General features: G+C 42.6%; 1 protein-coding gene across 2 annotated transcripts in view; it reads right to left on the bottom strand.

Moving 5' to 3' along the window:
• Positions 1–9,758: 9,758 nt before the first annotated feature.
• Positions 9,759–27,597, bottom strand: part of BNIP3L (BCL2 interacting protein 3 like) — a 29,485-nt gene continuing 11,646 nt past the window's right edge. For both annotated transcript variants that reach the window (XM_004619140.3, XM_004619141.2), the window contains exons 3-6: positions 23,590–23,662; positions 15,468–15,571; positions 15,187–15,336; positions 9,759–12,653 (exon numbers count right to left, since the gene is read on the bottom strand). In XM_004619140.3, coding sequence (XP_004619197.2) covers positions 12,605–12,653; positions 15,187–15,336; positions 15,468–15,571; positions 23,590–23,662 — 376 coding nt within the window. In that variant the 3' untranslated portion in view covers positions 9,759–12,604. The remainder of the gene's footprint in view (positions 12,654–15,186; positions 15,337–15,467; positions 15,572–23,589; positions 23,663–27,597) is intronic.

Here is a 27,597-nt window from a genome sequence, read left to right as displayed (position 1 = left end):
ACCGATTTAGCAACTTACAATAACGCAGCCATGTTTTACAGTCCTTGGGTTCAGCAGCCTGAAGGGAGCTGGCAGAGCCTCCTCCCCACCCCACCCCCGGGGCTTCCTCGTCCCAAAGACTCCCATTTCCCTGGCTGTGGCCTCACAACACTTGGGCTGCCCCGAACAGACTCCAACTCCTTCTTCTTCTTGTCAGGACCCTGGTGATCCTGGTGATTACATTGCACCCATAGAGAGAATCCGGAATCATTTCTCAAGATCCTTAATTATACCTGCCAAGTTCCTCTTACCACATAATAATCCACTAACAGGTTCCAGAAATTAGGATGTGGACATCTCTGAAGAGCTGTGATTCCGCATGCAGCAGCATGTTACAGGACCAGGGCAATAATTCCAAACACTGAATATGTGTTTCATAAATGGCATTTATTTGGTAAGAAAAAAAGAGAAAAACAACAGGTTTATGGGAATATATCCTGGAGAGGCGAAAAGGTATAGTAGAAATGACATCTGCATTTCCATGTTCATTGCAGCACTGTTTACAATAGCCACAATCTGGAAAAAAACAGAGTGCCCAAAAACAGATGACTGGTTAAAGAAACTCTGATATATCCACACAATGGAATACTATGCAGCTGTCAGAAAACATGACGTCATGAAATTTGCATATAAGTGGATCAACATGGAAAGTATCATGTTGAGTGAAATGAGTCAGAAAGAAAGAGACATAGAAAGATTGCATTCATATGTGGAATATAAAGTAGCAGAGAGGTACAAGCTTGCAATGATGCAATTTCTGGCAGATATTTCTCTGGACTTAGTTACTAAAATACTAAAATGCAGAAATCCAAAACCTTGTGGCTGCTAGTGCGGCCGCTTGACCTCATATCTCTTTATTCTCAGCAATGGAAAACAAATTATCAAATGCTTCCTTTTCAGCAGGTCCGACTTTAGGGGGAAGAAACTCCAAATAACAGTAGTGAGTTTTTTGTTGAAATATTGAATGTAATCAAAGTAAAGTGAAATTTATCAGTTACACAAGCTGGGGAGGTGGGGGGGTGGGGGGAAGGTATACTGTGACTCTTGGTGGTAGAATATGGGCACTGGTGAAGGGATGGGTATTCGAGCATTGTATAACTGAGACTTAAACCTGAAAGCTTTGTAACTTTCCACATGGTGATTCAATAAAGGAATAAATTAAAACAAAACAAAACAAACAAACAAAAAAACAGGTTTATGACAACTAGTTAATGTGATATGGAATTCCATGGTTAACTACCAACTGCCACTTACAGACTCCAGCTTCAGGGTGGCTGCTCCACTGTCGAGGATGATGTAGACTCTAAGCGGAGCAAGTGATGGATAGCTCCACCTGGATCTGGCAGTCTGGAGGAGGGGTGCCACACTGACCCGGGTACCTTGAAGTTGGCACCAGCACTGCAACTGGAATCACTGTCTGAGACTGGCATGTGCGCCCTGATGGGACCCTGACACCAGCCCATCCTTGGGCTGAACGATGAATAATGAGCTGAGGCACTTCTATGAACTGTTGGCAGTTGCTTGGCTCAACAAAACTCACCTGTGACACTGTAACTAAGAATGCCTCAAAAAACTGTTAAGAGGGACTGGAGCGATAGTACAGCAGGTAGGGCGTTTGCCTTCCACACGGCCGACCCGGGTTCGATCCCCGGCATCCCATATGGTCCCCCAAGCACTGCCAGGAGTAATTCCTGAATGCAAAGCCAGGAGTAACCCCTGAGCATCGCTGGGTGTGACCCAAAAAGAAAAAAAAAAACTGTTAAGACTGGAGCCAGACAGAACAGCGGGTAGAGGACTTGACCTGCACACAGCTGACCCAGGTTCAATCCTCAGCACCCCACGTGGTTCTCCAAGCCCACCTGGAGTGATCCCTGAGCACAGAGCTAGGAGTAAGCACTGAGCATCATCACTGGGTAGAAATCCAAGTAAGGGGAGGGAGAAATGAATTATTTGATTCCAGCAATCCCGTATCTGGGTATATTCCCCCAGGCAACTGAAGCAAAGTCTTGAAGAGCTGTTTGAACACCCACATTCACTGCAGCGTTATTTGCAATGGCCAAGCGCAGGTCATCGGACCGAGCCCAACACCTCTTAATCTTGCTCTCCTCCTCAGTGCTGGAGAAGGGGGCCCACGAGGAGCAGGGGAAGCCACCAACAGAGCATGACCCCTCCCCTGTGGTGGGGGAGGGGAACGTGGAAACTAGAAACTGGGGGGTGAGAGTGCCAGACTCACACAACCAAAGGCAACGGGAGATCAAGGAAGCCGCCCCAGGCGGAGGAGAGGAAAGTGGAGATGAATAGTGCTCAGTGCAAGTGTTTAAATTAGGAGATAAAAGAAAATGGCTTTTTTTCATGTCAAAAGAGACTAATATTTCTTGCTCCGGGGGCGGGGGCCACATTCTTCTGCAGCCACATTCGTCATGTGGGAAACATCGGAAGTAGTGACGTTCATCCTGTCCCTGCTCCTAAAGGACAGGAAACCCTGGAGGGAGCCCCTCTCCTGTCCACGGCCTCTCCTCTCCCCGCCCCCTCACGCTCCCTGTCACCGGGCCACAGTGAGTGGTGACAGCTCCTTCCTTGTGCGTTCCCCCCATCTGGTTCCCATCTCAGCTCCTCGTAGCCTCCACACGTCCTGGTCCCGGTGCCCTCGGTAGCTCTGCTCAGCCGTCCCCCTCCCAAGGCCCACCCCACTGAGGGCTGATCTGACTTGGCGTTTCTCTGACTTCTGCTTGTTTTCACTTCAGCCACACTCCGCCAGAATCTTTCGACCACGGCATCCTAGGGAGGCCTCAGACATGTCTCCGCAAAGGTGGGAGGGAGCAAGAAATGATTCAGGAGGCCAGTGCCTGGTCTCAGTCAGAGCCACAGCTGGGAGTCCTCTGAGATCAGAAGCCATGAAATGGCAGGGGTGATGATGATGAGATAGGGACAGAGAGAAACAGAGATAGGCAGAGACAGAGAGACACAGAAACAGAGAGAGAGAGAGAGAGACAGACAGACAGACAGAGAAACAGAGAGAGAGAAACAGAGAGAGACAGAGAAACAGAGACAGACAGAGACAGAGAGAGGCAGAAAGAGAGAAAGACGGAGAGAGAAAATGCACATAGTGGGTAGGGTACTTGTCCTGAGTGAGGCCAACCAGGTTTGACTGGTTCCTGGCACTGCCAGGAGTGATCCCTGAGCACAGAGTCAGGAGTAAGCTCTGAGCACTGACGGGTATGGCTGAAACAACTAACCAACCAAAATAAGACGACAGAGACAAGAAGAGAGGGCTCAGGAGGGAAGCCTGAGGACTAGTACCCTCAGGAAGAATAGGGGGGTGAATCCCGAAAGCCCAATGAAGAAGACATGGAGTGTGATGCTGAGTATGAGCTATAGAATCAAAAGCTGACTGGAGCCAGGGCGCTCGCTCCAATGGGAAATACCCCATTCTTTGCCCACCTGATGCCCAGGTTAACCCAGCCACTGCATGGTCTGTGAGCGCCTCCAGCAGCGGAGAAGCAACCCCCCTCCCCCCCCCCCCCGCCCCCCCCACACACGGCCAGCCCAGAATGAGCCTGGAACAGCCCGTGAGCACCTGTGGTTTCAGGCCCAAGAGAAAAACATTTTTCTAAACGTGGATTGGAGGTTACAGAGAGAGGACGAGGCCTTCAAAGGGACTCCTGGCCTTGGCACTGTGGAACAGGGCACTCAACAAAAGAGGTTTTGTTGTAGTAATGAGAAGCAGCCTAACAGGAGTGAGTTCAATACCGAAACAGAGTGGGCAGAGAATTGTTGGACTTTTTAAAGGATTGCTCCTGTAAAAAAAAGAAGAAAAAAGCGGCTGGAAGGAGATGGGAAAGCCTCTGCTTTTTGAATAAGGGATATTTGAGCACTCAAGGAAAAGTTATCTTACTTGTGGCTCTGCACTGTGGTAAATGGTTAAACATCATTTTCCAATGAGTTAATTCTCTTTCATTCTAGTTCATTTATACCCCTTCCTGCCGCCCCACCCCCTTCTTTCAGTTTCTGGGCCACACCTAGAGGTGCTCAGGAATTACTCCTGGTGCTGCCTGCACCCAGGGACTGCTTCTGGCAGGGCTCAGGGGACCGTAAGAGGTGCTGGGAATTGAACCTAGGTTGGTCATGAGCAAAGGAATCCCCCTATTCCCTGTATTACCTCAGTCCCACCATTTATCCTTTTATATTTCAATGATTATATAATTCATTCCAAGAAAAGAAATTGCTGTAATAATGGTTTCTTTGGCTGGGAGTTGGGGGTAGGTGAGGGGGCCTCCAAGTGGTTAGTGGTCTGGTGGCCCCTCTCCTGATTCTCGGCCAATTGGACTGGCAGTTCAATGCACCCTGCTGTGGCAGGGATTACCCAGGCCACCCCAGCCAGTATTTGGGGGCCTCCAGGGCCACACTCAGGGTGGGGGGAGGGCGCCAGGACTTCATTATGCAATGCTGGGGGACAATGCATGTGAGGCCAGGAATGGAACCTGCGTCAAACGCATGCCAGTCATAATCTTTTTTTGGCTTTTTGGATCATATCTGGCGATACTCAAGGGTTCCTCCTGGCCCTGCACTCAGGAATTACTCCTGGTGGTGCTTGGGGGATCCTATGGGATACCAGGGATTGAATCCAGGTCAGCCACGTGCAAGGCAAACGCCCTCCCCACAGTCCTATTGCTCCTGCCCCTAAGCCTTAATGGGCGTACTACCTCCTGGTCCTGTAACACTGGGATTTAACATTGTAGGTATCAGGTGTTCAGACGTGTATCAATATCTGTTTACACTACATCAAGACCAGGAGTTCATTTGCCATCCATCAACTTGGAACTCGTGTACAAATGTGTCAATATGCTTTTTTTTATAACTACTTTTCTGTTTCACTCTTGCATACTGTTTTGTAAGATTTTGCTTTTGTGAACTCACCTGTTGGTGCTCAGGAATTACTCCTGACAGGGCTCAGGGGACCATATTCAGTGCTAGGGATTTGAAACAGGGCCAGCTCTAAGTTTTTTAAAAATAATGTTATTCCTTCATTTAGCTACTTGGGGATCCTTAAGCATACATAGAGAAATAGATGCAATTCCTATAGTAATAAATACTGATCTGACCTTTAAGTTTTAGGCATAATTATAAGCACTTTGTATGTATATCTCATTCAATTACAATAACTTTTTTTGGGGGGGGGTGGGAGGGCATGCCCAGTGGTGCTACAGGCTTACTCTTGGCTCTGCACTTAAAAGTCACTCCTGGTGGGGCTCAGAGGACCAAACGGGGTGCTGGGGATTGAACCCTGGTCGGTCACATGTGAGGCAAGCACCCTACCCGCTGTACTATCTTTCCAGCACCCTACAATAACCTAAGTTATTTTATTACCCAATTTTACTGGTGAGGGAACTAAAGTACAGGAAGAGTTTAGTAAGTGGACTAAAGTCTTGCAACTAAACTTACCGATTCACACAGTTCTGCTTGATGTCTTCAACATTATACTATGTTGTCTATATATTTTTTTTTCTTTTTGGGTCACACTGGTGGTGCTCATGGGTTACTCCTGGCTCTGCACTCACGAATTACTCCTGGCGGTGCTCGGGGGACCATATGGGATGCTGGGGATTGAACCCGAGTCGGCTGTGTGCAAGGCAAACTCCCTTCCTGCTGTACTACAGCTCCAGCCCCCATCTTGTTTTTTTTAAGACTGCCTTTACAGATACTTGTCCACTCATATTCAAGGGCTACACAGTAGGAGGAGTCCATCCCCCATCAACTTACAACACACAAGTATTATTTGGCCTTAAAAAGGGAGGATATTCTGACATACCCTGAAGGTATTTCACTACGTGCATTAAGACAAGGGCAAGGGCTGTAGCTCCAATACTTTCTCACCTAGGAGGCCCTGGACCCATTACCAAAATGAATAAGCTAGCAAGTGTATTGAGACAGCTATCAATTTTGACAGAGCTAGAAGGCAGGAGAGTAGCTGCCAGGTGGTGGGGGAGGGAAGCAAGAATGGGGAGAGACTAATGGGCCGAGTCTGGGGAAGGTCTACAGATGGATGATGGCTTTAGTACATACGTTCAAATCTGTTCAGTTCCTTAGGAAGACTCCACGCTCAGGCCTCTATTCTTCCCCAGTATCCCTCAATATCTTTTTTTCTTTTATGGCCATATTACCAGCAAGGGCTGTTCCTGTTACTTCCTCCTTTCATTGTGCAAAATCCTCTACTTTAGTTCTATAAAAACATAAAACACCATAGCTCTGTAGAAACATTCTTCTCTTCCATGTCCCACCTGTTTTTTCTCCTTGCTCTGACTGTTCCTTTCCGAGCATTTAGATTTTTCTCTGCCGAAATCTTTTTTTTGTTTTTAACACTTTTTGGGTCACACCTGATGATCCTCAAGGGTTAGTTACTTCTGGCTCTGCACTGAGGAATTACTCCTGGTGGTGCTTGGAGGGCCATAAAGGGTGCCGGGGATCAAACCTGGGTTGGCTGCAAGCAAGGCAAATGCCCTACCTGCTGTACTATTGCTCTGGCCCCATCCCCACATCTGTGTTAGGAGTCCCCTGGGGCTCTTCCTAAACATTTTCTTCTCAATTTGCGCAATTACTTTTCCTACTAGACAGAAAATACTATGTAATTTTTATTGTTATACACACCAGTTGTTTTTCCTTTTAGTGGCTGGGCGCCTGAACTTCCTCATATACGGGCAGAATCCATCACTTTACGAACCTTGTGGAGGGATCAGGAAAGGGAGAGAATATCTCCACAATCTCTGATGTACTCGCACCCCCAGGCTCTCCTGGAAGTATGAACCATGCTCCCCTTCCATCAGGCGCATCCTCGGAAGATTCTGCCTTAAGAACTGGCAGCAGGAGCAAAGGGCTGTGAAGCCCCGTCTTTGGGTGGAAGCAGTGGTGAGGGGCCCCAAGGGCCAGCTCCTGGGACAGAAGCAGCCTTGAGGCTGCCAGTGAGGTCCTAAGAGAACTGAAAACTGCAGAGCCTCGGGTCTGGCAGGTGTGGAGTGGCGCTCTGGCTTCCTCACTAATTCACCTGTGATCAATGTTAAGTGCCTCAAGATCTGATATACCAGAAGCTACTAGTCAGAACCTACGACCACCATAAATCTGATGTCCCAAAGAATGAATACACACACACACACACACACACACAATTTTCTAGCTAAAAGAATGCATGAGACAGGGGCTGAAGCAACTCTAGGGTGGGTAGGGTGTTCGAACATGGCCGACCTGGTAATTTCTGAGTGCAGAGCTACGAGTAGCCCCTGAGCATCGCTAGGTGTGACCCCCCCCAAAAAAATGCATGAAACAAGATTATACATGGCATTGTGGACGAGGATCCCTTATTTTTAAACACTAATTTTTAAGCATGTGACCCAAACCATAGCAATGGTGGGGTGAGGAAGGGAACTGTGGAGTGCTGTTGACACTGGTGGTGAGTTTGGAGCTGCAACAATGAACGTCTGAAACTCTTTATCAACAACTTTGTAAACTGAATAAAAAAATAAAACATCATCTTACCTATGAAAGGTAACAATAAAAAGTGCTAAGCAAAGGTTTGAAAACACTGATGACTGAACAATAAACTGTCTACTGCTTTAATACGCGATTATTTTACCATGCGGGGGGGGGGGAATTTTACATCCACCAAAAAGGTTGGCCCAGGGGCTAGGAAGTTCAAAGCGGTAGAGCACATGCCTTGTGTGTTGTGTGAGCCCCTGGGCTGGATCCCTGCACCCCTCGTGCTACCCAACTCCTGCCCCCATGCACACAGCCCTGGAGCTGCCACTCTGGTGGGCCCCAGCACTGCCTGGGGTGGTCGGGTTCCCAAGTACCACACGATATGACCCCCACACAGCCAACTCTAAACTGGCCCTGCAGGCAGGGAATGTGACAGTTCCCTTGGTGGTGTGAACACCGAAACAGGACTCAAAGGGGCAAGCTGCTCTGTGAGAAAGAACCCAGAAGTGCCCAGATTTTAGCAAAGAATACGAGAGTTCAAAGTTCACTGGCCAGCCTATGCTAACTGCTCCCTGTTTCTGTATTTTCTTCCTTTCCTTATTTTTTTGCATCATGCCTGGTGATGCTCAGGGGTTTACTCCTGCATCTGCACTCAGGAACTACTCCTGCTGGTGCCTGAAGGGCCCTAACAGGGGATCAAACCTGGGTTGGCTGCATGCTGTACTATCGCTCTGGCCCTAAGGTAGGGCTTCTTAGGACAGGACTGTCGCCCGCTCCTTTTCGGGAAGGTGCTCACTTTCCCCACACTGAGGCCAGGTATGCCTGCATAGCACCCACTCACTCGGCTGCTGAGCCATACAGGCAGCCTCTTTGGCAGGTTTGATCACTCACCTTCCTGGCACTGCTCAGGAATTACTTGTCGTGCTTTGGGGACCATATGGGACGCCAGAGATTGTACCTGTGTTGGCCACTTGCAAGGCAAGCACCCTGCCCTGTTCTCTCCCGGGCCCCGCCGAGTCTGTCTTCTAGCGTGGAAAGTGGGACTTCACTGTGTTTTGGAAGGGGCTCAGGTGCTCAGGGAGCCACTCCCAGAGTAACTCCATCATCCAGGCCAGCGGTTCAGGGCTAGGGCTGAAGATGCAGTGTGAGGGACCACCAGGGTCACCCTGAAAATGCCTGGGGGGCCTCCAGGGCCACAGACAGTGATGTTTAGGGGCACTTGGGAGACTTGTGGTGCTGGGAATCAATGCCAGGTCAGGTGCATGCATGTAAGTGCATGAGGCCCCTGCACTATCTCCCCTCGCGCCAGTGCTACTTTAACACCTTTCCCATTGTCCAATCTGTAAATATACACACTTCTAAGAGTGCTTTGCTCCATTTCCACTCTAGAACTTTCTCCTAGGTACTAGCTCTGTAAGAAAAGTTATATGCTGGTTATGTTCAATATATTTAAGGGTTGGCAGCCAGAATGGGTTCTTACTCTTTATGCAGAGAATCAACATATCTCCTAGCCTCTGCTATTCTTTTTTTGTCACTCTTTCATGCCATCCACAACTTAAGTTTTCAATCATTTCCCTCTAAATAAACTCTGCAAGGTGTTCTATTGACGACCAAACCTCAGAAGAGCATAGAAATCTTCAACAGATGTAGGTTCAATACTAAAGTACATTTTCAGCTTCCTCTACTCGTGTTTTGGCTACACTGAACTTCCTATTTCTGAAACACATTTTCACTTGTTAGTTCCTTCCATCCCTGCCCCCACCCCACCCCACTTTTTTATGGGGATGCACAATAGTGGTGCTCAGGGCGTACTCTTGATTCTGTGCTCAGAGATCACTCCTGGCGGGCTTGAGGAACCATATGGAGTGATGGGATGGAACTCGGGTCACCCGTGTGCAAGGAAAACACCCTCCTCACTGGACTATTGCTCTGCCCCTCCCTTTTTCATAGAACTCTTAATTGTCTTTCATTTATCACCCCTTCAGTGAGTAATTATTCAGATGGCATTGTTATTTTGATGTTTCTGGTACAAGAAATGCTTTGACTGTCTTGCCCCCTTAAATACGTCATACATCCTTCTCTAATAAATAGCTGCCTGATGTGGCTTTCTCCCTGACAGCAGGAAACTCCTGAGCACAGGAACTCTAATAGTTGAGAATTTCAAACATTAAGAATTTTGTGTAGACAGATGAGACCTCATCTCCTCTGAACTCTGAGGAAACACACAACATACAATGATGAACTGACAGGAAAAGTTTTGTGAGAGCTTTAATGGCACAAAATGTTTATAGCTACAAGTTATACATGTATTGTAAACTGTATATGATGATACAAAGTGCTAACTAAATAAATGAAGAATGCATAATCACTTTGGCTCAGTTAATTTCAACAACTGATTCACCTAAAAAGTTCATCCAACTGGCTGAGACTTCAATTTTCATTTTTTAAACTAGTACTTTTTTTTTAACTGCAAAATAATTTGCTGCACTTTTCAATGTGCAAGCTTATGCAGTTTTGGTACTGATCCTACTTGCAAATAATTTAAGCCAGTTTTCATTAAGCGTAAGAAAAATTAAGCCTGCCTTTTCATCCCCAAATTGTAAACAGGTATAAAGCTTTTTAAACATAAATCATAAAATGTCAACTGTTAATTTTTGAACTCTCCATCCCAATCACACGATTTGTTGCCATTCAACACCAATCTGAATAGGAACATTAACATTTATTTTATATATGTTACGGCTATCAATAAATACTGTGTGAGTTCATCTTATAAGTTCTATTGTGATCATGTATTCATGTCTTAAGTAATGGTCCAAAATTTCACAGCTATTTTAAGAAAAAAGGCAAAACTAAATTTTCAATATTGAAAAAAAAAATAACATACCCAAGCTCAATCACACTAAGGTTCGAATTACTACTGAATCAAGAGGTCAATGCGTCCCCATAGAAGGTTTCTCTTAATTAAAGACTAATTTTACTTTCATTGCGAAAACACCAATTGCAGTACAAACTCTACATTGGAGCAGTTTAATTCTTTAGTGCTCTTAAACTTTATCAACTTTCCAATTTTATTTATGTCTTTCAAAATCAGTGGGCATCAGATTTTTCTTCCCAAATAAATTCAAAGGACACTCGAAATAAATATAAAAGGCAAATCAAGTATTTACTTGATTTGTTTAAGAAAACAGAAACGAGAAATAGGATGCTCAAAATTATTTATACAGATGTTAGAACAAAAAAACCAAGGTACAATAACTGAGAACAGTTTCGAATATAATATCTTTCTTTAAGATAGCCAGTTAAATTTTTGAAAGTAATCAGAAATTAATGTTTTTGTTTAATCTGTGTCATTATCCACTATAACACTTCAATTTTATAAATCCTGATTAAAGTAATGAGTTAGTTTCTACAATACGGCAAACCGGGTTGTCATAGTGTTTCCAATCAAGTAAACCTGATCCACTTTATTTAATGAATAGCGGTAGTTTTAAAATTAACAAGGGTTTTTCTAAATATTCTATAGTAATGTTTATATCATAAACAGCAATTATATATATTAAAACATACAATAGTATCCTTCAACAACATGCTATGTTTTCTGAAATCCAATAAAATCATTACTTGGGACAAACAATATTCCTGATGCATTCTAATGATTTGGTCCTAAAGCTTCACATTTCAGAAACAAAAAAGGTTTATTATTAAAGAAAATTGAATCCTGGAACGTTCAAAGTTTTATATAACTGAAAAATGGCTACATGAGAAAACAGTGACAAGTGCCTGCAAAATCACAGGACCACCCTTAGTAAAACAATACAGTAAACACTTGAAAGTGGGCGATTAAAAGAAAACAAATGGCATCTCTTCAGAATTTTGTCTACTCTTCCCACAACCCAGGCATGTTTTTTTAAAGTTGCCCATGTGCATGGAATAACTACGAAACAATTATCTCCAGGGTTTAAAGGCTTTAGAGTATAGTGATGCTTCCTAAAACCAGAAGCATATATTGATTATTGAATTCATTCCAAAGCCTCTTCTTAGAATAAAAAAAAAGAAAAAAACTTAGAAGAAAAATTCACATGCAGCTAATAAACATAAAAATACCAAACGTACACATACAAAATTCCCAAAAGCAATTACATGTATTTCCAGGCCTGAGACATTCCTTATCAGAAATAAAGATTCCACACCATAGAGAAGACAGCATCACAACATACTAATATTAAAATATGCTGATGGTTTTTAGTTTAGTTTTTTTTTTTAACTTGTGTTTGGGCCATACGTGGTGGTGCTCAGAGTTTACTCCTGGCTCTGTGCTCAGGGATCACTCCTGAAGAGCTCTGCGGACCATATGGAGTGCCGGAGATGGAACTCGGGTCGGCTATGTGCAAGGTAAATGCCCTACCTGCTGGACTATGGCTCCGGCCCTGTTTTTAAGTTCTTACTCTATTTTATACCTATCATGTACACAGTCTGCCTCTTACAGGCTGAAAGGCGCCAACAGGAGGCGAGATAGAAAGAAGTTCCAAAGCTGGTTGAAAATAACTCTTTTTTATTGCCCACGATATATGTTTTCTTGGTCATTTTCCCCCCACTTGTTTTCCTTTGTAATAACTATAAATTCAAGCTTAGGAAAGCTTGTCTTTGTCTTCAGAAACAAAACAAAGCTTTTTTGTCATTTGTTAACCCGATCTCATTTAAGAGAAAAATGGTAGATACTTAGCAAGAGTTAAATTTATACCATGAATGATACAGATCTAAATCTGGTGGCACTAAAAGAAGGTAACAGCATTGTTGACAAAATTATAATCTGCTGGTGGCGTTTGCGGAAAAGAAGCCCTTGCAAATTTCTAAACAACAGTAAACTCTGTTAGGAAAAGTCTAAAGTGTCTTACAGGCCAAAAAGGGAGTTAGGTTAGTAAAACGTCTCAACAGAGTTTGAGTAAAATACTGGATTTGAGAGTTACTGAAACTTGGATATGTAAAAATAGGGTGATAGTTGGGTCATGCTTACAATGGTCTCAAGTTCAAATAAACTACTGTGACAATACACCACTTCACAGGTCACACGCCTTTCCAGGGGCTCTTCTTTCCCTCAGTAGGTGCTGGCAGAGGGTGAGCTCAGTCGTTTTCCAATATAGATGCTGAAAGGAAACAAAGCATGTCACGGTTGATCTGATTCAACAGCTCTAGGCCACCTTACTGAGTTCTATTTTAAAACTTAAATTATCAGCTCCTGTAATAGGCTTTTGAGGTAAATGTGCAGTTTCCTAACACCCTGAAACCATCGCTGACTTAAAAGCAGTTACCAGCCAGTCAAACAGGTTTTATCCAGTTGTTTACTCATTAAGCAGGACTGGACAGCACAGCGGCAATGATTAGACAAAGTCAAATCAGAGATTCCGCCAAAGAGTAAAGCAAAGCTAACTTCCTTCCAGCTGTTTCTCTGTGGTAGGAAAAAAGGCATCTACTGGTATCTTAGATACAAAATAATAAACAAACATAAAGCAGTCACTGCTTTAAAAGAGGTTCTCATAAATGATTTAACTTCCCCTTTTTTTGAGGGAGGGGGTGCACACACTGCTGGCTCGTAATTTAGGAGTCACTCCTGGTGGTGCTCAGGGAACCATATAGGATGCAGGGGATTGAACCTGGGTCAGTCGCATGCCTACCCACTGTACTACTGCGCCCGGCTTTAATGTTCTAACTCTTAAGGATTAAGGGCCCAATATTACTTTTCCAAGTCAAGCAAGTATTTACATCAATAACATAAACCAACTCAAACTCCAAATCTCGGAGCAATCTAAGAAACTTAAAAAAAAAAAAATCCTGGGGCTGGAGATATAGCACAGAGGGTAAGCCGTTTGCCTTGCACGCGGCCGACCCGGGTTCAAATCCCAGCATCCCATATGGTCCCCTGAGCACGGCCAGGGGTAATTCCTGAGTGCAGAGCCAGGAGTAACCCCTGTGCATTGCCAGGTGTGACCCAAAAAGAAAAAAAAAAAAAATCCTTTCTTTCCCTTCCGACATCTGACATCCACCTATAGCAATAAGAAACGTCATCAAGAGAGTCTGAGAATTCTTAAGGAAAAAAAGATACTGCAAGACATATTAAAAGAAACAAACATGGGGCTGGAGCGATAGCACAGTGGGTAGGGCATTTGCCTTGCACGCAGATGACCAGGTTCGATGCCCAGCATTCCATATGGTCCCCTGAGCACCACCAGGAGTAATTCCTGAGAGCAATGCCAGGAATAACCCCTGTGCATCGCTGGGCTTCACCCAAAAAGGAAAAAAAGAAAACATAGTCCATCAAAACCACTGCAAATGGCCGCTGAGCAGTACAGGAAGTGACACTGCTATTCCTTTCCTCACACCAATTCCCTACAACAGTCATATACTCCTTTCCTCCACAAACAGCTTCCACTGTCTTCCCTTGATCACTGTTCTCATTTATCATGGAAGCATCCCAAAAGGCAAAGAGACAAATGGGAAACTTTGCAGATGTACTTCCATGACTATGATAATCCCTTCCATAGCACTGAGTCCTTTGCAGGGAATAATGTATCTTTTGCAAAACATATATGCAGAAAATAACATACTGGATTTGCCTGCCGTGTTGATGCCAAGGCTGCAATTAATGATAATTAAACAATAATCAAATCTAATGCTACTGGTGTTATGGGCCTAAATCAATGTGTTAAAGAAAGTAACATGTATTAAGAAAACTTAACTAGCGCTAAATTCCTAACATTTTTCAAAAACATATGTCAACTGATCAAAACAAGAATATGTTCTTAAATATATACCCCCAAAAGTTAATGAAGTATATTACAGTAAACATGGTATCGATTTTTAAAAGGAGGGTAAAAGTACCCTAAAAATAAGCTACCTGTTTTGCTTAGAGAGCATTCACCAAGTTAATTATTTTCCCATTTGCAGGGAGAAAAAAATAAGACATTGATCTTAAATTTATGAATTAAATATTCTGAACTTACTGAATGTATCTAAATGTATCTAATTTTGAGTAACTTATAAAAAGCAAAACTAAAAGAAGGAAATCAAACAAAAAGACCCACTTAGAAGTCTCACTTTGGAAGGCGGAGAGAGAATACAGTGCTTGCCTTGAGCACGGCTAACCCCAGGTTTGATCCCTAGCACTCCAAATGGTCCCCTCAGCACTGCCAGGAGTGAGTCCTGAGTATAGAGCAAGGTCTAAGTCCTGGGCACTACCAGGTGTAGCCCCCACCCTCCAAAAATATACATCATTGATGGGGGAAAAGAAAGATAGTCCAGCAGTGAAGGTACTTGCCACAAGCTGGGTTCACTCCCCCATGCACCTCTTTGAGTGAAGCAGGAGCACAGAGCCAGAAGAAAGCTCTGAACACTGCTGGGTAGGAGCCAAATACCAAAAAAAAAAAAAAGAAAAGAAAAGAAAAAAACAACTAAATTCATTTGGGGGTATTAATATTAATGAGAGCAACTTCTTTTCCAATAAGAAAATCCAAGAAAAAAACTATCAACATTTTTTCATTATCACAATAATGTAACAACCTGAACAATTTTTAAGCTCACATTATTTGCACTGAAACATTAAAAATAAAACAATACAAACTTTTTCACATACATTTCTAAATAAAGCAAGTGAAATAACTTAGGATGTTCACCAGTACTTACCCTAGACCCAAAGCCAAAACGTGAGAAAGGAAGAGAGATGGAATGAACACCTTAAGGAATTCGGCCGAGAAAATACCCCCTTTCTTCATGGCTCCACTTTTCCGCATGCTCAGTGAAACAGAACGCTTAGGGTGTCTAAAGTGGAACTCCCTGGAGAGATAAATCCAGAAGTAGGTGTCAAAAATGCATGAAAATATTCTGGGAATGACCAGGTACACCGCACATGATAAGGAGTGTGAACTGGATCAATGATGTCTGCCCGAAGAGAAGCACAAACTTACTTGGGTGGAATGTTCTCAGGTCTACTGGACCAGTCGGACACCCAGTCTGCACTTTTCTTCAGAGCCTCAACTTCTTTCTCGCCTTCTACAGTTTCTTCTTCTGACTATAAAAACAGAATTAAACTTTTTTAAAAAAAGATCAATTTCTCCTATACAAAGACATCTGACAAAAAAAAAATATGAGATTCATAAGGCTTCTCATCAGTAATTTTAGTACAAAAGGCATGCCATTGCTTTTTTTAAAAGCTGATAAAATTTCATAAGACCGTAATATTTAGTACCTAAAAAGCTCATTTGACAAAATGATCCTTAAGATCACACTAGTATTTAAAAAAAAAAAAATCCTTGAGTTTCATTGCTGTTATATCTAAATTCAGATATAAATCTGAAAGGAAGTCTTCTTCAGGAAACAAGGCTAATTAAGTATGAAATTCCTAAGCAAGCCCCCCGTACTGAGCCCCCAGGCACCATCCAGTATGTCCCCTAAACCAACCAGCCAATCCACCTTTAACATAATTTTTTATCCAATTAGATACTACTGAAATTTACATTTTGAGTGCTGAATAAAATTTATTTAAGATTAGTTTAAATATTGGCAAAACTTTGCCTCAATTTCTAGAGCAGGGATTCAACAGGGATTCAACATCTTAAATATAGATACTGTAAAGTAAAATACTTCATTTGGGAGAATTATAGGCCATTATAATTTGTGAAATGTTGGCGATTCATTGGAAAGGAAATTACTGGGAATAACGACTAACACACTGAAGCCGGCATGATAGTACAGCAAGTGTGGCATTTGTCTGGTGTGCAGCTGACCTGGGTTCGATCCCCGGGATCTCATATGGTTCCCTGAGTACCGCCAGAAGTGATTCTTGAGGGCAGAGCCAAGAGTAAACCCTGAGCATCACCAGGAGCGGCCCCAAAACAAAAACAAGCCAAATAAAGGACTAACACTGGACACCAAGCAAAGAAACTCTTACTTGGGAAAATCTTTTGTAACTAATGACCCTTGGATGGGGCTGAGATCTGGTTAGGCCAGGAAGAAGCAGGCTAAAGAAAAAAATTTTTCCTTTGCCGTAGTCTGCAAAATATAAAACACACCCCCCCCCCCTGTTAATTAAATAACACCAAGTCTCCAAGGGCTCAAGTTTTAGGTAGCAAAGTGCATCAACAATGAAGAACTACTTAGGAGAATCCCTCAGGACGGATCCAGAGGGCAGAGTCTCCAGCCACAGAGGACTGACCCTGAAACCTAACGCTGTCTGCTCTGCTGCAGCTGAACATCGGAAGTCTCTCTGCTACCTTGAGGGTTAACAAAATGCGTGTAGCCACAACCCGGTCCTCCCGGGGACATACTTTCTAAGAGTGATTCGCCTCATCGGGAGCATTTCTGCAATGTGAATTGGGCAAGGACCTGGCAAATAACTGAATCCTGCTTACAGCCTGCTTAACTCTCCACTCAATTTTTTTCTTTTCTTTTCAGGTTTTTGGGCCACTCCTGGCAGTGCTCAGGGCTTACTTCTGGCTCTGTGCTCAAGGGCCACTCCTGGTTGGGCACAGGGAACCACGTGTTGCCTGGGATTGAACCTAGTTTGGCGAAGTGCAAGGCAAGTGCCCCATCTGCTGTACTATCTCTCTGGCCCTCAGTTTTTTCTTTATGCCCACATTTTTCTATAAACTGCAGTAGTAAACCAGATTGCATCCTCAACACTCGACTTGAAAGCATGAACTCATCACATATAAATTGTTTTCCACACAGCTGTTACGACAATTCAATTATGCCTTTCCCCATCATATAAAAGAAATCTCCACTCCTCAAAGATGGACTCTTAAACTAAAGGAACAGAATTCAGAGCTCTACTATAAAGCCTCAGATTTATGAACTGTTAATCTATGATAAAGAAGTTGTGTACATGAAGTAGAGCCAGGGATGTCTTTTTAACAAATGATGCTGGAAAAACTAAATAACCACATGCGGAAAATGAAGCTGGATCAGTATCTCACACCATTCAGAAAAGTTAAACCAAAGCACATTAAATACCTTGAGATTTAGACCAGAATCCACAAAACACACTGAGGAAAACATAGCAAAACTCTTCAGGGTACAGACCTCAGAGGGGTCTTCAATGATTTGACTCCAGAAGCAAAGATAACAAAAACAAAAATTAACAAATGAAACTTGTCAAATGAGAAAATGTCTGAAGGACAAAAGAAACTTGGACTAAAAGGTAAATATGCCCTAATTAGTGGCAGAAAAATATCCGCATAAAATGTATTGAAAAAAGGCCTAACATCCAAGATATACTTAAAAGCACTCAGAAAGCTCAACAACTAACACACAACAAATCCACCATTCACTGGAAAAGACATGCAAAAGGCCTGAAGGCACGTAGAATATTGTTCATTATCACTTATCATTAGGGAAACAAAAAACAATATCAAAAGAACAATGGATATCATTTCACATCGGTGAAAATAGCATGAGTCAGAGAGGAACAACCAGTGTTGACAGGGATGTGGTAGAAAGACCACATCCCCCTTTCACTGTTAGTGGCAATGCTGTCTGATCAGCCCCTAGGGAAACAGTACAGACAGTACCACTGAAGCTGGGTGATGCAAAGATGGAGGCCCATCATGGCAGATTCTATTTTCTTCTGCATAGATTTAAAGGTTTTCACAAATAGGGGCTGGAGCAATAGCACAGCGGGTAGGGCGTTTGCCTTGCACGCGGCTGACCCGGGTTCAATTCCCAGCAGCCCCTATGGTCCCCTGAGCACCGCCAGGGGCAATTCCTGAGTGCAGAGCCAGGAGTGACCCCTGTGCATCGCCCGGTGTGAACCAAAAAGCAAAAAAATAAAAAAAATAAAAAATAAAAATTTAAGAAAAAAAAGGTTTTCACAAATAAAAATAAAATTTAACATACCAAAAAGTAGATGGTAACAAAGCAATGAGAAAACAACCGGGAGATAGGATGAATAACCATACTTATTGAGCATTTATAAAGATAAATATCCTTTTAACCAATTTATAGGCATTAACTTTTTTCTTGCCACAATGCTATGAAAAAGAAACTTCACTTTCCACTTAAGAGTTTTTTTGGGGTTGTTTGCTTCATTTAATTTTGCAATGTTGGGGATGGAACCCAGAGCATTAAACATGCAAGACAAATTCTCTACAACTGAGCAATATTCCTGGGTCCTTAATTTTCCATGTTACATGAGCAAACTGACATATAAGTAACAGGCTAACAGGCTATGGTTTCATAAGCAGTAATAGCAGGGCTAGTACTCAAACCCTGACAAACTGTCTCTAGAGACTCCATTCTTAAGCTTGACATTTTACACCTTGAACGGCAATTGCATTTATCTATTATACATTTATATAAGACCTAATTACATATATTACATATGTGTATAATATAAACACACATATTTTAATTTGGGAGTCACACCTAACAATGCTGGGTGTGGGTGTGGGGACTAATACCTGGTGGGGGAGAGGGGTCACTCCCTGAAGTGCTCAGAGGACCATACTGATGCACTGCCTAATCTCAAAAGGAAAGTCAAATCCCCTCGAATGTTTTGCTACTGTAGGCATTGTTATATGCAACTGTATTAAATCTGGCTAATTCCACTGAAAAGACACAATGTGGAACCCTTTGGGGTTCAGCACTTTCCTTCAGGTACCAGAACTGTTCAGAATGGTGAGCTGGTTCTTTAGATTACGAAAATATAAAAAAAAACCCTGTCGAATTTATAGATCAGCCTGTGTACACACAACACAGTGTCTGCAGTCAACAAACTGCAGACCACTTTTTTTAGTTTCCAACTTAGCTCACACGTCTCTCAAATTGCTCAAGAACTTAGGTTTAAATTTGTGAACAAATTATATTTTCCAAGAGAACAAAATGTATTACGATTTTTGCACTCACTTTTATTTAATATACTATTTGCATGCAGCAAAGTTAACTTTGTACTATTTTTCAGTCTTGACATGCCAGCAAAGCTACAGCCAGCAGAGCTGGGGAGGCCCTGGGGTGTTGGGGACCAAACCCAGGCATATGCTCCAGCCCTTTGTACTTTGTACTTGAGCTTTTTCATTTAAGCCCACGGACGAGTTTAGGGAGTGTATCAGAGGAAACAGATTTATAGGTGCCAGGGAGAAAAAGCACAGGAATCAGGTCAGAGGCACACACATCGCATACGCAAAATGCACAGCCATCCGACCCCTTTCCCAAACAACACTCAAACCATCCCGCCCAGTTGGAAGAGTAGAGCCAGGAAAGTGGTTCCTGAGAACTGACTGGGCATCTCCACCTGACCCACACTACAACTACAACCTCACTCTGGGTGTGGGGGGAGGAAGATTGTTAATTCTCTTCAAAAAAAAATTATTTTTTGAAGATTGTACACTCTTTATTTGCCACTATTTCATGCTTCCTTTTATTCATCTTAAATTTGCCAGTTTCAGGCTTAAAATTACTTTGATAGTTGGGAAATTCCAGAATATGATAACAATACTTTGTCTTATTAAATGTGATTCATGTCTTTAGCTAAATCAATAACCCCTCATTATATTTACACTTATTCAGAAAGAAGACTTTGATGTTCTTAAGATTATTCTCATGTGGGTTTCTCTCTCTCCCTCTCCCTCTCTCTCCCTCTCTCTCTCTCCCCCTCTGCCCCTTCATCTCCCCCTCACCTCCCTTCCTCTCGCTCTGCACCACATCCAGTGGTACTCAGGGCTTGTTCTTGGCTCTGGGCTCAGGGATCACTCCTGGAGGGTTTTGGGGATCATATGGGTGCCAGTAATCAAAGTGGGGTTGGCCAAGTACAAGGCCAACAGTACTACCTACTAAAATATCTCTCCAGACCCTACATTTTCTTTTCTTGCTTACATCAAGTTCTCTTAGTAAATACGGATCTTAAAATGCATAGTAGGGTCTATGACTAGATAAACTGCAGCTCAGCAAGATGAAAACATTTTCAGTTTCTATGACACTCAAATAATATTGTGCTGATTCCACAATCATAATGCAAAAATGCTATTAAGAGGCAACATATAGTCACCCATTTCTGTTATAAAATTGGGACTTTTAAAACCCTAAAAGCATTGTTTTAATGGTGTGTTTCCTAAAAGCATCACTTTGTTTCCCTCATACCTTAAACAGTTAGTCAAGTTTTAATTCAGTCTCACAATCTGTGAGTTCTCCTCACATTCACACACTTCTTTTAGTAAAAGGACCAAAGGCCACAGGCTCAGACAATCCTGGTCAATCCTGACTCTACCTGGGCCGGAGTAACAGAACAGAAGGTTGGGTGTTTGACTTCACGCAGCCACTTGGGTTCTATCCCTGGCATCTCATACAGAGTGATTCCTGAGAGCACAGCCAAGAATAACCCCAGAGCATTGACAGTTGTGGCCCAAAAAACAAACAAAAATCCCCCACAATCCTATCAATTGGGATACTTCATAAGTAACAGCACTGTAGCACTGTCATCCCATTGTTCATTGATTTGCTTGAGCGGGCACCAGTAACGCCTCCATTCTGAGACTTGACTTGTTACTGTTTTTGGCATATCGAATATGCCACGGATAGCTTGCCAGGCTCTGCCATGCAGGCAGGATACTCTCGTAGCTTGCCGGGCTCTCCGAGAGGGACAGAGGAATCAAACCCAGGTCAGCCGCATGTAAAGCAAATGCCCTACCCGCTGTGCTATCGCTCCATAAGTAAGAATTAGGATAAAACCTTAACTTTTCTATTTGATCATGGAGATAATAATAACTTTCACTGAGTCAAAAAAAATTGAATAAACTTTTAAACTAGTTTAACACCTCGAATATATCCAAGAAATATTAGTGCCTTTCCTTCTTCCTACTAGAAAAGCCTGAAAATGATACCTAATCCTAGCACAGATGCATGTAGATATATTCAACCAGAGCAAGTACATTTGCTTCTCATTTGTAGATAAATTCCATCCTCCCAGATTCCGTGGTAATCTTTAAATTGTTCCTTCAATGAAATAAGCCACGAAAGGGGCCAGGGAAAGCATAGTGCAGCCAGCTGGTGTGCATGCGGGCACACGGAATGCTCACTCCCTGGACCACAGTCCTGGGTCTCTCCGGGAAACCCCTTGAACAACATGCCAGGAGCTGCCCAGGGTCCCGGGGTACTGCTGAGTATGGCCCCAAAACCAGAAAGAGCAATACATGAAGTTCTTCTTAAGATAAAGTAAATTATACCTGTTTCTCCTGCATTAAAAATCCCAGCATAAATAATATGAAGCATTTCTTAAGGAATTAGAGCACTTCCTCCAAAGTGCAACCTTGTGGCAGGAAAATTCAAAATAATGGTGGTGGGAAGGTGTAATGGTGGTGGAACTGATGTCAAAATATTGAATGTAATCCATTATTGTGAACAACTTTATGAAAATAAATTTAAAAAAAAAAGAAAAAAGTGCAACCTTATTGAATTGGACTGACCTGATTCTTAATATTGTTTATCCAATGCCGGATGACAACCAATGTTCTTTAACCAACGTATTATTTCTTAATAGGGGTACCGTTAGTAATCCTACTATTATCTGACACCGAGCCCTTACATTTTCTCTCCTGCATGTCACAAGTTTAAGCTCTAGAGTTTCGCTTAAATTTCAGTTAGGCCTAATTGTATCTCTGCCACTTCACAAATCAAGACCATGTTTATCAAAGGGTTCCATCGGGTTGTCAGGTATATTATTAGAGGGATAAAAAGCAGTGTGCGGAGGAGGAAGGAGGCCTAAGGTCAAATTCACCAAGGAAATATTGGGTCTAAATCTTCCTCTGCCACATGACTGTTGGTCTGTAAAATACTAGCATGTCCTGAGGCTTCCTGACGGGAAGGGGAGGAAGCCAAGGAACTGCACCATTTCCCACTGCAGAACTGGATTACGGAGCCTCCCACTGAGCAAACATTCCTCAGACCCTATTTTGAAAAATGTGCCTAACAGGAGAAAACAACAATGGTTCCATCCTTAACAATTTATGCACTGAACCTTCTAGGTGGCCCCACAATACATCAAAGCTAAGAGATGGACAAAACCTCAGGATGTCACTGTTCAAAGGCTGATTTGTCTGCATAGCTCATAATAAATATGGGAGAATTGTTTAATAAAGATGAATTGTGGGACTGGAGCAATAGCACAGCGGGTAGGACATTTGCCTTGCATGTGGCCGACCTGGGTTCAATTCCTCCATCCCTCTTGGGAGAGCCTGGCAGGCTACCGAGAATATCCCGCCCGCATGGCAGAGCCTGACAAGGTACTCGTGGCATATTCGATATGCCAACAACAGTAACAAGTCTCACATGGAAACGTTACTAGTGCCCACTCGAGCAAATCAATGAACAACTGGACGACAGTGTTACAGTGCTACTGCAAATCATAATGCCCAAAAGGGGTGGGGGAGAAGAAAAGTGTCTGCCATAGAGGCAGGGTGGAGGGGTGTGGTGGGAGGGAAACTGGGGACATTGGTGGTGGGAAATCTACAATGGTGAAGGGATGGGTGTTGGAACATTATATGACTGAAACCCACTCATGAACAACTTTACTGTGTATCTCATGGAGAATCAATAAAAAAAATTATAGAAAAGAATGTTTCAACTCTGGTACACCACAACCAGGTATGTGAGAGCACAATTAAAGAGTGAGACCACAGGGGCTGGAGCTGGTGGGCAGGGCATTTGCCTTGCATGTGGCTGACTCGGGTTTGATTCCCAGCATCCCCTACGGTCCCCTGAGCACTGCCAGGAGTAATTCCTGAGTGCACGAGCCAGGAGTAACCCCTATGTATTTATTGCCAGGTGTGACTCAAAAAGCAAAAATAAATAAAAATAAAAATAAAGAGTGAGACCCCTAGAGAACACTGTAACCAGACGTGTGAGTGCACATAGAACCCCAATCATTGTAACAACAAAGGAAACGGCAGTAAGTAAAAATAAAACAGCAAGATTAAAGATAAACTGAACAACTTCAAATAGCTTCAATTTGTTGGAGTCTTATTCTTTAATATATTTATCAAAACGGAGAGATTTACATTTTTTCCTATTTACTAGAAATCAGAAATATTAACACACACTCACTTGAGAGCTATGGTCCCTGCTGGTATGCATTTCCACATCAAACATAATCTGCCCATCGTCTTGTGGGGAGGGGCTGGAAAAGAAATAATTTAGTCATTAGTTCTTTTAATGAGTATGCCTTTAAAGTAGAAAATTAAGTTACACCAGCATGGTTCTGCCCAAGGAGCAAATCAGAAACAACACCATAATCCCACATAAGGAAAAATGAAAATGAGCACTCCTACTCCAATATGTTATGGCATTTTTCAGTGGCAATGGAATCTTTGCAAAACAAATCTAAAAGCAAGTATTAGCTAAAGACACATGTCTGTTACCTTTTCTTATTTTTCTCTTTTTTCTAATAAAGATGAAAGAAGGTTCAAATGAAGAAACTTGGTTTAGTGTTCTTAAAAGTTTTTCATTATAAAGTAACTCTTCAACAGTAGATCTAAAAGTGTAAAAGCAGTTTTCCAAGTCTCTTTCTAAAGGTCTTCATGGCTAGCACTGTTTTCGTAATACTATTAGGATTCACTTGCTTTTTTCATTCTCATTTTCCCATGAATATAAAGTGAGTATTTTTTAAGGCTGTATGCTGTCTTAGGTTTTTGTCTTCAAAGGTCACACCTTGCAGTGCTCAGGGGACTATACAAGAGCGGACTGAACCCAGGCTTCTGCACACAAAGTATGTACTTTAGTTCACTGTGCTAACTTGCCGAAGTCAACGTGACCTGTGCTAACACAATGGATCAAAAGCCAAAAAAAATGAGAATCTAGTTGTTTCATATTAAGCCAAATATTACAGATTTCAAAGATGTAAAACAATGCCACTGAGTAATTCTGATTATAGGAAAACAGTCATTTCATTTTCTTAAAGTTACTCATACTAATAATGCAATTAGTTTTATTGTTTTGCTCACAAAGTTTTTGCTTTAACTTCTTAATATTGTAAATATCAAAATATGCAATCACAAGATCTTTGGGGACATACTACTCTGAATACACCACTTTCACCTGATCTCAAAGCTAAGCAGAATCGGGCCTGCTGGTATGCATTTCCACATCAAACATAATCTGCCAGTACTTGGGTGAGTACTATCTCTGGGTGGGAGACTCCTGGAAATAGTGGGTGCTGTAGGCTTTGGCATGGAGTGATAGCAGGTGAGGTGCTTGCCTTGCATGTGGCTGACCGGGGATTGGTCCCTGGCATCTCCTATAGCCCACTGAGCCCACTGGGAGTAAGCCCTGAGCACTGCTGGGTGGGGCCCACAAACCAGGAAACAGCAACAAGAAGAACATCTTCTGAGTTCCTAATAATTTTAAAGGTGTAAATGAATACTAAGAACAAAAAATTTGAAAACCACTACTTATGTTAGAAACATATTTCTTTGAGATATTAAAGAGTAAATTATTTAAGTTTATATAACTCTTAATAAAAAGTAAAAAAAAAAAAATGCCCAGAGCTACAAGAACATGGTCTATGTGTGGGGACGAGGGAGATAGAAAAAACCATGATCATGAACTGCACCTGACTACTTGGCTACTTGAACATGCCTCCAACAGGGCTGTGCTTCCCACCTGCAACAATAGTCCCTAGATTCTTCACCACACTCCACCCTCTAGCCCAACTCTAAAGTCAAGTAGGGATGAAAAATGCTACAGGCTAAAGAGCGGAGCTAACAAACGCATGTGTCTAATGCTAATGTGACGTTGGCGAGACTGAAAAAAAATCACCAAAAATTTGTCAGACTGATTAGTTCTAAGAATTTAAGAATCTTATGCTACTGAAGTGATTGTTAAAAGAGATTCTTAAAAGTGGGAGGAAAAAAAGAGAAATTGCTTCTCTATCAAATATTCCATATAAAACAGTTCATTCTATATGCCCCGAACTCTGTCAGAGTTGAAGGATAGGTTTACATAGGTAGCACTGTAGCACTGTCGACCCGTTGTTCAATTTGCTCAAGCGGGCACTAGTGACGTCTTCTCTGTGAGACTTGTTGTTACTGTTTTTGGCATATAGATAAGGCAAAGAATCCTCAGCGCAGGAGAGCTAGTCCAAAGGTTAAGGCACTGGCCTAGCATGTGGCTGCGGCCCAGCCATGATACTAGCTCAAATCCTTCAGGCATGGCTCATGACTAAGCAGAGCCAGGAGTGGCAACCGAACCAAGTGTATCCCTTACTCCCTCACCAAAAACAGCAGTACTCCTCCACCTGGGGCCCCACTACTAAATGGGGGGATCATGGCACAGGACTAGGAGACCAACAAGCAGAGTGGTCACCAGAAGAAAACAAGGTTGGAAGGTGGCCGGGGCGGGGGGGGGGGGGGGGGGGGGGGAGAGAGCAAGGGGTTGAGAGGCACTGCTATCGAGTACGGCACGACTTCGGGACTCTGTTTACCACTGACAGCGGTCTCACTTAGACAAAGGTCAAACATTTCACTGGTGAGCTGCTCCCTACTCTGAAAAACCTGGCATGCTCTGGCGCTTCAATTCGCCAATGGCACATATTATGACCAGTTAGGCAACTTTTAAATTACTGCATATCTCTACCCAAGCCTGAAAACAGAATGAGAATCTCTAGGCATAGGGTCTGGGAACGGGATCTGCACACTGGAATTTTTCAAAGCTCCCTCCATGATTCTTGTGATTGTAGTGTGTAACCTAAAAATTCCTACAGTAGGGGCTGGAGTGATAGTACAGTGGGTAGGATGTTTGCCTTGCACACGGATGACCGGGGTTCAATTCGGTATGGTCCCCCGAGCACCGCCAGGAGTAATTCCTGAGTGCAGAGCCAGAAGTAACCCCTGTGCATCGCCGGGTGTGACCCAAAAAGCAAAAAAAAAACCAAAATTCCTACAATAGGATAAAATAGAGGCTATTTCTAACAAACATGATAGTGACCAAAAAAAAAAAATCTGTGGAATAATTTTTAAATAGAAAATATACTTGATTAATTTCGGAATTAATAATCAACAATCCTAAAAACTTTTAAAACCTCTAAACAATTTCAAATACAGAAATTCTTTGCAAATCAAATGACGTGAATTATAAAGATATTTTTACATTTTTATTCTTAAAAGTGTTAGAAATTGCAGTAGAATCAAAAATCGACAACAGAAAAACCAAAAATACTAACAAAAAAACAAAAATACTCTCAAAAAGTGAACTTCTCTGAAGAAGACAGACAAATGGTCAATAGGAACATGAAAAACTACTCATCCTCACTTATTTTCAGGGAAATCCGAATCAAGATGAGTATGAGGAATGGCACATATCAAAAAAACTGGGAACAATCTGGCAGGGATGTGGAGAAACCGGAACTCTCATCCACTGCTTATAAGAATGTTGTCTGAATCAACCCCTGTGGAAAACTGTATGAGGATTTCTCAGAAAAGTGACAACAGAGTTACCATATAACCCAGCAATTCAACTTCTTGGTATCGAACTCAAGGACACAAAAACATTAATCCAAAGAGACATATGCACATCATTATTTACTGCAGCACAGAGCAAAACATCGAGGATATGGAATCAACTAGAGGGTCCAACAAAAGATGAGTGGGTAGTGGAGGTGAGGTATATATACACAATGGAATACTACTCAGCTGCAAGGAAGGATGAAACCATACAATTCACTGCAACATGGATGGAACAGGAGAATATCGGGTTAAGTAAGTCAGCAGTAGAAAACAAGTACTGTGTGTTCTCACTTATCTGTGTGTACAGAATAACAGGATAAGGGACTGCAAGGTGGGGAGGACATCTAGGTTTACTCTGGCCCCTAGAAAATAGAACTGAGAAGGATGGGGAAGGAAGGAAAGAAACCATGGTGGGTAGGAAGGGGAATAAGAGGCAGATAGGAAGTAACCGGGCAGGTGGCAGGGCCTTGTCACATTAGTGGTGTAGAAATGTGGTATGTTTGTATATCTGAACCACAGAAGCACTAATACCAAAACCATGCGATCCCAACTACAACAACCAAACTTAAAAAATGCATTGTCGGGGCCGGAGCGATAGCACAGCGGGTAGGGC

The sequence above is a fragment of the Sorex araneus genome, chromosome 7 (assembly GCF_027595985.1).
Source record: "Sorex araneus isolate mSorAra2 chromosome 7, mSorAra2.pri, whole genome shotgun sequence".
NCBI lineage: Eukaryota > Metazoa > Chordata > Mammalia > Eulipotyphla > Soricidae > Sorex > Sorex araneus.
Note: the sequence above shows the minus strand (reverse complement) of the source record. Positions and strands in the feature narration are given on the sequence as shown.